Source organism: Pyxicephalus adspersus, chromosome 11 (genome assembly GCF_032062135.1).
Source record: "Pyxicephalus adspersus chromosome 11, UCB_Pads_2.0, whole genome shotgun sequence".
Lineage (NCBI taxonomy): Eukaryota > Metazoa > Chordata > Amphibia > Anura > Pyxicephalidae > Pyxicephalus > Pyxicephalus adspersus.
The window spans coordinates 18,166,733-18,177,740 of NC_092868.1; the positions used below are offsets into that span (position 1 = coordinate 18,166,733).

General features: G+C 37.5%; 1 protein-coding gene across 1 annotated transcript; it reads left to right on the forward strand.

Annotated features, from left to right (window-relative positions):
- The first annotated feature begins 1,646 nt into the window (after window positions 1–1,646).
- NDUFA3 (NADH:ubiquinone oxidoreductase subunit A3) lies at window positions 1,647–8,875 on the forward strand. Its single transcript, XM_072426519.1, has 4 exons — window positions 1,647–1,746; window positions 3,703–3,777; window positions 6,819–6,896; window positions 8,620–8,875. Exons 1-4 carry the CDS (start codon window positions 1,731–1,733, stop codon window positions 8,709–8,711), a joined length of 261 nt encoding a protein of 86 aa, XP_072282620.1. The 5' UTR covers window positions 1,647–1,730; the 3' UTR covers window positions 8,712–8,875.
- The last annotated feature ends 2,133 nt before the right edge of the window (window positions 8,876–11,008 follow it).

Consider the following 11,008-nt stretch of genomic DNA (forward strand, 5'->3'; position numbering starts at 1 on the left):
CTGCTATAAGTATGCAATGTTGTCCTGACCTTACACTCCATATGCAGTGTTTTATGTTACATAGTTCTGACTGCTATATACTGATCACTGTATTCTATAAACTGTATTATACGTCTGTATAACATAGTATACATGCCCATGGGCAGCTTATGTTTGTGCAGTGTACGATTTAGATATACACCAAGATGAATAAATGCATGCATATACATGAAAGTTTATTAATTTCATCATGACAAAGACAGTCAAAGATGCTGCACTTCAGAAAAAAGACTGGTCAATGTTATCGATGGCGAGAGAGGCAATATTTGAATCGCCAACATTTCTGAAAGTTGAGTGGGTATTGTTAAAATTTAACCTTTTCCTCCTAAGCCACTCATACTGGAAGTTGTGATTTGGCCACCTCTATAAATCGCTGAGTTCCACTATACATTCAACAAAATTGTTTTTTTTTAGTGTGACTCTGAGGATCTAACCCTAACTTTTGCATAGGAAACCTGAGCACTGGAGACCCTGTGGGAATCCTTCCTGGCCCTGACATTCCTAGTTTAAAGAGAAACTAAAAACTCAAAATGGCCCCAAAAAAAAAAATACACTTACTATACCTTTAATCCCGCAGGGCAGTCTGATCCAATCAGGGGGTGTCTTGCATGTGGTCCTGGGTTGTCCCGGCATCCGTCCCGGGTGCTGCCATATTCTCCTCTTCTTCCTGGTTCTTCATCCTACGTCACCCAACCCAGGCACGAGAACGGGTGACGTAGTATGGAAAAAAATTTTGCAGATCTCACTGCGCATGCATGAGATCGGCAAATGTTTCTATTTGCGCAAAAAGACGTAGGTATCCCGGAGGCTTTGTGCTTCTATTCATTCCTAATCACCTAAGCCAGAGGTCAGCAAACGTTTTTGGCCACTAAGCCATTTCAAGGGTAGGCAGGAGCAAACAGCATACGGAGGAGAGGGAATGTCCCCTATTTACCCCAGCGACGGACGTGTTAACACCAGCCGCGGTAATTAGGGAAGGGAGCCACCACATGGAGGCTCAAGAGCCGCATGCGGCTCTGAGGCTCCGGTAGTTTGTTCCCGCTCTGCTGCGGGTTGCCGGCTGGCAATAGGTCGGATCAGCCAGTTTGCTGACCCCTGGCCTAAGCGATCGAGAATTACAGGGCGGTGCTGCACCCTTTTTTTTCTGATTACTGTTTGTTGGTTACCTGTTGTATATTGTTTCCAAGATTTAAATATGACAAAAAATGGAAAATGAGGGTGTGGATAAAATGTTATGGGAAGCGAATTTACTTGTATTTTAATGTCATGTTCTGTACTATTACATGGTGGTTTCTGTACATGATCTATTGATTAAGATTGGTATTTTGTACTGCTTTTGTAAATGTATATCTTTTTAATTGTTTTGTATCTTTTGTCCTACCTTTCTAATAAAAATTATATTAAAAAAAAAAAAAAAAAAAAACTGCATTTTTACTTTCCATAAAAGGGTTGTCTACCTTTTTATGTAAAGTGAAAATTGTGAGTTTAGGTACGCTTTAAGTCACAGACCCATTACAGAGTACTAAGTACTTAAACATTACCATTTTCGCTTCACTTGAACAACCAAAAGCCGTCAGTATGGGGCGTCCTAGGCTCAAATTTCCGCAGCAGCTACTGACAGGCTACAAACTACAAGTCCCGATAGGCAGTGCGGCCCGTCATTCCATTTCCTGAAGCAGGTCGAAAGCAAGATGGCAGGGTTTGCTAGTAAGTATTTGTCAAGGAGACTCCTGTTCTGTCCTTGTAAGCGGTGTTCGGTTATATGTAATGAGAGTGTTGCTAGTGGCAGTTATTTGAAGCATTGTTACATATTTCTGATTCACATACAGATAAGGTTTTTAGAGACGCTTCCCTGGAAATTCCCGTCCTTCCTATTCAGCAGAGTTCCACAGAATTTCTATTTTTGATTGTTATAAAAGTGAATATAATAATAAGAAGAGTGAATATAAAATATGTGTCATTTGCATGTTCTTTGAACTCTCAAATAACCTGTGTCAATCTTGCTGTTTTGCAGCTAAAAATGTGACCTACTATAAAGATTTCAAAAATATATTTTATATTATATATATATATATATATTTTTTTTTTTTCCCTTCAAAATGTTACATTGGCCTAGACTTTCAACACTTTAATAGAGATACTATCACAGTTACCCACTGTTGCTTCCTAGCAAAGCTGGGTGCTCAAAAATCTGTTTGTTGCAGCACATGCAATATATTTCTAGCTTAATATTTGTAAAGATTGCCTGTAAAGAAGACCAAAATCTGCTATTTTTTAAGGACTGCCTTAAATCGAACTAAACTAAAAATAAAAAATATTACACTTACCTTTAGTCCCGCAGATCCCTTGATGGCGCTGGTCCTTCCCACGATCCAGTCTTGTGTCGTCCTGGAATTCCTCATCGTCCGCCATCTTCTGTCTTCTTGCTAGGTCACCCGATCTCGCACTGCGCAGGTGCAAGATCGGGTGACGTAGCTGCTGTAAAGGGGAATAAAAAAGAGAGACGATCTGACTGGGCATGTGTGAGATTGGCATCTCTTTCCCCTTGGTGCAAATAATGCCCAGCAAGAGCCTTTGTGCTCTGGGGCAGCGTTGCACTTTACCTGTTCATGAGAAATTGTTGTGCAAGTCAGGAAAATGTACACTTTATGGAGTGTTGGCCTCCATGGTCTCCTGCATCTGTCAGTGGTTCCTCCTGCTGACTTCCAGATCACCTCTGTTCTTCTACAGTGCCCATTTCTCCCATAAAGGACATAAAGAACTTAAAGTACTGACTAAAAGTTCCACTTGGAAGAATCCACAATTAGGCATGTCATTATTGCAGAATCGGACAGGTGATATCCCTTTTGCCAGGAATGAATGAACTCCCACGCACCTGAATTATCCACAGTGATCCTCCACAGCCACTGGCCAGCCAATATCCCCAGTGTCTGGCCCTATAATGCGCTAGTACAGTGTATAGAGCTGAGATCTACATAGCATTGAAGTGTAGACAAAAAGCAAAATGCCAGATTTTTTTTTTTTGGGCAGAAGAGACTTTGCATGTCACAACCTCTTCTGTAAGAAGCCTTTGTCTCTTGGTGAGTTTTTGTTTTTTTTTTTTTGGTTGTAGTTTTGCTTTAAATGGCATGGACAGTGGCAAAGTTGCAGGTTTGGGTGAACTGGGGACATAAATGTAAGGCATAGGCCTACTTTTAAAAGATAAATTGAAATCCTGTTTAACCCTAATTTGACTTGAATGTATCTTGATTAGTACTGTTGTTGGAAATTTTAAGGAGAACAAAAATGTGTAAAATCAGATAGCAATATATGTAACCGGTTATAAACCCATCTGTGCAGTTTGTATTGAATTGGTGGTTTTGACGAAATGCTGATTAAGCAGAGCTGGAGCTTTTCCTCTAATACTGTTTTAGATGTTCTTTTATGTCATACTCCCACTTATCCTTAGCATAAAGTTCACTACAAGATTGAAAAATTGACATTTTGGTAATTCAAACTTTTACAAAGCTAAAGACATGCTGGGCGTAGCCTGGAAGCTTTGTGATGTTAGTATTTTTGGATTGTATTCTGCAATTACTAATATAACATGTGGTCTAACAGTTACAAAGGCAAACATTATATAATTAGATATGTAAACTATCAACTGAATTTTTTTAATTACAGAAATTGGATCATTTTTGAAAAATGCTTGGAACAAAGAACCTGTCATAACTGTCTCTGCAGGCATTGGTATTTTAGGTAAGGTTTCCTCAGCTATGTAAAAAATCATAGGGTTCAATTAACCTCTTCATTTTTGTTTTCTTAACAAACCCTATTTTGTGATTATAAATTATAAGTATATCTTTGAAAGGACTGTAAACGTTACAAGTGCTCCTTCCTCCCCATCATTCTTGATTTCAGTTGTTATCCTGAGATAGGGACAAGGTTTAACTACATAATTTACACATTACTAACAAATATGGCATGAATACCCAAACTCACTAATTGCTAATTCATTAATGTCCCTGTCACACATAAATAATATCATCTGTTCTTCTGCAGCCTGTAGAAGATTAGACAGATCCTTGCCATGGCAATTCCTAAATTATTTGTTTTTTTGGCATGCTTACCACACATACCATACTAAGCATACCACATTGGAGAGAAGGTGGACCTTTTACCACATCATATTACGCAGCGCTGTACAAAGTCCATAGTCATGTCACTAACTGTCCCTCAAAGGAGCTCACAATCTAATGTCCCTACCATAGTGATATGTCATTAATGTAGTCTAAGGTCAATTTTTAGGGGGAGACCAATTAATCCTATTGCATGTTTTTGGGAGGAAACCGGAGTACCCGGAGGAAACCCACGCAGACACGGGGAGAACCTGCAAACTCCATGCAGATAGTGTCCAGATAGAAACCAATTAATCCTATTGCATGTTTTTGGGATGTGGGAGGAAACCGGAGTACCCGGAGGAAACCCACGCAGACACAGGGAGAACCTGCAAACTCCATGCAGATAGTGTCCTGGCTGGGATTCGAACCTAGGACCTAGCGCTGCAAAGGCCGGAGTGCTAACCCCTGAGCCACCGTGCTGCCGTGAATGAATCAATAAGCATCTGTAGGGGGAATTCTCACACACAAACAGCAATAAAACCTGGAATATTAATCCAGTCCTCCGATGTTGTTCATCAGTCTGCCACAGTGGATAATTGAACAACCGATTGGGAATGACTGCTGTTTACTCCTATGGGAGTGAACACAGAGAGGTGCAGTTCACTCATCCTCCCCTATCTCCTTTTCCATAGTACAGAACAGTGCCGTATGTATAGCATTCATTCATTAATCTGTCACTTGAAATGAGAATTTAAGATTGTTTCCAGCAACAATCCCTTGACATCCATGGGATGACGCTATGTGTCTTTATTAGATTTTGCATTATTTTGTAATTCACGAATGTGTATTCATGTGAAAAAAACACCCTTCTTGTAATTGTAAGGTTCTGCCTTTCAGGCAAAATCATCAGCTCCTTGTCTACAAATTGGGCTAATACAACTTCAGATGAAAAACACATGACATATTAAACTGTGTCAATATTTAACAACTAAGTCAAAATGTAGAAGCAGTACATGAGGAATTATTTACAACCTTGTGACTATGGGAACTAAGAGGGTATGGTATGTACCAGCCAGGTGCTGCTAATCAAATGCATTTGATTAACTGTTAATCAGCAAGTGTGACTAACATTACAAAGGCTGACATTTTGAATTGCTGGCTTGGAGCATTCAGCTGTGTGTTAACACAGTATCAGATGCATTTATTGCTATCCATCAACCTGGAAAGGGTTAAAAGACCAGTTCCAGACAATTTTAAGCTCATCATTCTACAGTGAGAAAGATAATTCACAAGTACAAAACATTGAAGACAGTTGCCAAACAGTTACCAAACTCAAAATTCACCTCAAGGTCAGACCTGCAGTTTTCAGACAGATTGCAAAAATTTTAAAGTTAACAAATCAGATTCTACAGCCCTCAATATTCATGTTAAAGTTCATGACAGTACAATTAGAAAAAGACTGAAGCGATATCACTTTTTTGGAAAGGTTGCCAGAAGAAAGCTTTTTTTTTCTCTTAAAGGCTTAGGTTTGTAAAGTTGCATCTCAAAAAACCACAAAATCTCTGGAGCAATGTCCATGGCAATTCCTAAATTATTTGTTTTTTTGGCATGCTTACCACACATACCATACTAAGCATACCACATTGGAGAGAAGGTGGACCTTTTACCAAAAAAAGTTTTTGTCTTGAACTTTGTTTTTACAAAGACCCCCCCTAGGGTTATAGGTTTATAAAATATTATTCAGAAATATGTTGATTTTTTACTTTCTCTAGTTGTCCTATCCACTTTCTCTATATTCACCTGAGCAAGGGTGATATGTACAAAGGCCCATCTTCTGTTTTCTGAGATACCCAAACACAATATTTTGCTTCTGCAGCCAAAATAACATGACTTGACATTAGGGGTCTAGCTGCAAGAATGTAGAAAAGATAACCAGCTCCCCATGTCATGAAAATTAAGTTATGGTGGTCAAGGAATTACCTGAACTAATAGAGTAGTAGGGGAAGATGACACCTGTGGATTTGCTGGTCTGGAAAGTATGTTTCTTTTTCTGTTTTTTTTTTTTTCGTTTGGCAAAATTGTTTTTAAAAATATTTTTTTAATTTCTTTGTGAAGAAAATAAGTAAAAATAACCTAAAGGTTATAATTTGGGGGCATAATTTGATCATAGTTAGATTTAGGAAAACATGTTTTTTTTTTTTTTTTTTTCTATAATGTTACTATGAATAAAAGAAATTGCCAAGGAAAGGCATCTGGGATCTGTGGGTTTAGAATAATGAACATCATTACAGAGGTCATGGATGTTCATGGATTTGAGCGTATATTTAGTTTTGCAGGATCTTCAGATGTGCTTAACAAAAACCATGGAGGACAATAAGTCATAATCATTTACCTGGAGGGAAGTACTCCATAGTATAATATTGGGGTGGGTCGGGGAGATCCAACTCACTTTCATATCTCTCCATATGCTAAATAAGTGAAGAGCTGACCATGCTGGTAGGCACCTCAAGTGAGGCGCATTAGGTTTTTGGTACAATGCATGGCAATTTGCACTTTAAACAAGACTTTTTTTTATCAATTTTGCACATCTTTTTTTTTTGCAACACTAAAAACGGCAACAGAAAATGCTACAGTGGGGAAAGATTAATCTATTATTGTTTTTTCTATGTTTGTTTACAGCGGTTATGCTTCCCTTTATTAGTCCCTACACAAAGTATGCTGCAAAATACAACCAAGCTGTTCCATATACTTATCCAGGTAAGCAAGGCTTTTTTTATTTATTTTTTTTGTTCTGTTTTTTTTGCAGGGGGGGGGTACATTTTAGACAATATATTTAGATAGTGAAAAGAAACCTTTCCTAAGAAAGTATGAGACTTTACTTCGAAATATTGAGGGAGATGAGATGCAAGAAAAACTTTAGTGAGAAAATTGGTTTTAATAAATTCAGAAACAACTGTGGTTTGAATAGAAATAAATGACTCGATACAAGGGTATTGAGTCACTAATTAATTTCCAACATTTTTCATTGTTTTTATTAGTGAGATCTCCATTCCACCATTTTTTTCTGAACCCCCTGAGGGGTGTTTAACTTTTCCTGTAGAATGTTCTCAAATGTAAAAGAAGAGACTTAACATGTAATGTGCAGCTCTCCTATAGTTACTATAGCTAGTGGACAATTTGAGAATCAAATTTTGTGATTTTATTTCTGCAGTTGCCAAGAACTGTACATATGAGTGAGGGAGCTTTAATAAAGTTTTCAGTAGAAATACACAGTAAATAATTTGCGCAGACAGCTCTTTATCATGTTCATTTGACACCAAAAAAGTCACTGTAGGCCAACCTGACATAGTGTGCATTAAAACAACTACTATTGGGCATGCATCAATGATGACTCAAAAGGCATTGCTTGTAAACAAAGTCTGATAACTAGGAGTACTGGGTATAACCAAGAATCCCACCTTTAAACTCAATAGGAAATTTGACTACTGTGCAAGGAATCATCCCATTCCTTGCATATTATAACCCTTCCCTATTCTGGCAGCATTTAGGTACTCTGTGGTGGCTTGTCTGTTTTTGACTTCCCCTCTACATTATTTAGCAATAGTCCCAGGGCTTTTGGATGACTACAGAAGTCAGGGGACTTTTACAGGTATTGAACATAAAATAGATGCAATCAAGAATAAATAAATCTTATAATTTATGTGCACATGTGATTTGTATGGGAAGATTTTTGTTGAAATTTGTCTCTTTTTCTGTCCTTGTTCCTGCACATTGATAAAACAGAATTTAGTAACCTGTTTCTGGGCATGGTTGATGTGTTTAACACACTGAAGCCTACCAACAGTTCCACCTGTTACTGTGAGTGCTCCCATTGAGTGTTTGCTGTTAGAAGCTCTCACTGATACTTTATCCAAACATTTGGAGCAGATGGAGCTGCATTTGGTCAGGATCAGCAGCTAAGTAATAAAGAAAGGATATAAAAAGACAGAGCTTTATCTTATGTCATATAGGCAATCCTAAGGGTACGTAAAAACATCAGATGATTCTCGCCCGATAATCGCCTTAGGGCTGATATCAGACTAGAATCTGGCGTGTGTACATCGCTCGTCTTTCGTCGTCTGGATGACCATCCTGGCGGATCCACGAGCGGCAAATGATCCTAATACAAGTGAAGAGGAGAGACCATAGCGGGCTGCCGCTCGCATATCCCCCCCCCTTTCCCCTCTCTATAGATTGCTTGTTCATGGATCTTTCAGTTTTTTGTCATTGGAAATGATTGTGAAAAATCCTTTCCAACGACCAATATTGCAAGTGTGTACCCAGTCTAAGGGTGTGGGGAAGTTTTAAATTGACAACACAGGATGTCCACCAATTTATGTCAATCTATTTTCTTGGCTCTAAATTTTTATATAGGCATCTTTAAGTAATCTTTGCGCCTATCATTTTCTGCAAATATTTACTCACTGTTGTGTTTAATTAGTTCCAGTTCGAGATGACGGTAATATGCCTGATGTCCCAAGCCATCCATGTGAAAAAGTTGGGCCCAACTTAGACTGGCTGAAGAATCTGTGATTCAAGTTTTGTGACATGAAAATAACCACCAATATTCTGTTTCAAATATTGTAAAACTAAATAAATAAATTATTCTCTTGAATATTCTTCTAATGAGTAGATGATATAAGGTAACTTCTGTGGTTTGGTAATGGCTGATACAAAATAAAGTCTGCATTTCTTTATGAAGGGTCTCCTAACCCTTTTGTTATAGCAGATGTTTTTCCATATTGTGTGCACATACAATAAATACATTTTGTAATGGTGATTGCTGGCCCCTGCCTTTGATGGATGCTTGGAGGGGGCCTGGTGGCTGTTTACAGGGCTAGGAGATACAGCTCTGTGAGGAGAGTAGTACCCCATGAATCAACACAGCATTCATATTTCAATTTCTTTAGGTAATACCTAAGAGCTGATGGGCTGTAGGACATATAAGTTTTACTAAAATATGTATGTGTTTTTACATGTTTTTTTTTTTTTTTTACCCTGTGGAAAAGTGATTACAATTAAAGGCCTATACCCCATTTTACTTGCTTAGTTCAAACAAACGTATACTGGAAAAATGCCAAAAAAAGGAAGAAAGATGTGAATGAATACAAAAACTAAAAAATTACTTTCAAGGGCAGCATATGCTAAATACCAAAAAATACCAGAAACAATAGATATATATATTTTTCAATTTTAAGCATACATTTTTAATTAGATTGTGATATTGTTATATGTCTTTTCTCCAAAAAACTTTTTTTTTGTTGTGTGGCAGGTTGCTTTATTATCTTGAAAAAAGACTTCATCATCACCAAACCTACTTTTGAGTGACAGGATGGTCCTAATTTATTAAGGATTTCAAAAACGAGAAAATAGAATGTAATGGGTGAACCTGGAGTGGATTTGGTTCGGGTTTGAAAACCTTTGCTAAATATTAAATTAATTTACTACAGGTTTGCTGGTTCACCTAAGTTAGTTTATCTTCTCTAGTCTAGGAGAGCTTTATTAATTCAGATAGCCAATGAGTATCCAAAAACTCAATGTATTCTTGTGCATTTACTGTAGATGTAATGATGCTACCCCCCACTGGTTCTTTACCTGAATTTCAAACACATATCATTATTGTATGTAGACATTTGCTTGTTTTCCTCAGGCAGTCATGTTTCTATGTTGAAAAAAAACAAACAAAAGTTGCAGCATTATGTCCTTGGCCAATGTATGCCTTGTTTTGTCTGAAAATCCACATATTTCCTTTTGATCAATAATTATTTAGGCTCTTTTTGGTCAAACCTTATAAGCTGTAATCTTATGACTTCCTACTGGGGAAGGGAAAGTATAAAGCTACTCTTGTATGTGTGTATGGAGATATAGCAGTTTCAAACTAAGGCTTTTTGCAAAGATCATATGTCATATGCATGCACTGAAAAAAAATTTGTATATCTGTGTCTTAAGCAAACTGTTTACTTGGCTTGTAATACTTTGCAAAGTAACATTTTTGTACTGGATACTGTATGTGACAGGGTTTTTTGCATAAAAAACAGAAAATAATAACGCTTATATCCCTAAAAGAGAGGCCTAGGTCTCTTTCCCAGCATCTTGTAGTAGTAGCCGTTTAAATGAGAGTGTATTACCGAAAACCACGTGTTAGATAACAGCAAGTAGACATGCATCACTTGACAATTGTTGCCATATTCTGGGTCAGACAATTATGAAAATAGTGTTTAAGACACTAAGTGTGGAAGCGTTTTAATGAATCAGCCTTGCTGAAATATTTAAAGGCTCATACTTTGGTGGATTGTTGCCCGGTATTTTTTCTTTAACTTCACAATTTTATTGTTAAAAATGAACACTTGTTTTTCCCTGCATATACATACCATAGTCAGCATTAAGTAAGACAGGGCCCCCAGCATGTGAAGAACAAAAAAAAGTGTTACTAAATAAAGTAGAAATGACACAGTTATGTATTCATTTATGCTAATCTTTAAACCAGAATATAACTGGCCAGTCTAGTATTATTCCCATAGTTTAAAGGCTAGGAAACTTGTATCAGTAATTTCATGTTACATAACAATTTTTATATTACACAATATTTGGGCTACTGCTGTAATAGGGCAGAGAATAGCTTAACTGGAACCATTTAGTATAGAAATGTGAAAGCTATAATTGAAGAGTTGTATTAAGGATGATGGGCCTGACTTGTTAAAGCCCAAGGCTGGAGGGTATACACTTTACACTGGACGAGATTCATTCCAGGTTTGCTGGAACATCAGCTTCACTGATAAAAGTGTATCTTTTCCAGCCTTGGAGAGCTTTCATAAATCAGGCCCGAAATT

What these genes read in the sequence shown, in the direction of transcription:
- NDUFA3 (XM_072426519.1), top strand. An exon ending in TGCAGGCATTGGTATTTTAG is followed by an intron (nt 3,778 to 6,818) that starts GTAAGGTTTCCT and finishes GTTTGTTTACAG; the next exon opens with CGGTTATGCTTCCCTTTATT. An exon ending in TGTTCCATATACTTATCCAG is followed by an intron (nt 6,897 to 8,619) that starts GTAAGCAAGGCT and finishes GTGTTTAATTAG; the next exon opens with TTCCAGTTCGAGATGACGGT.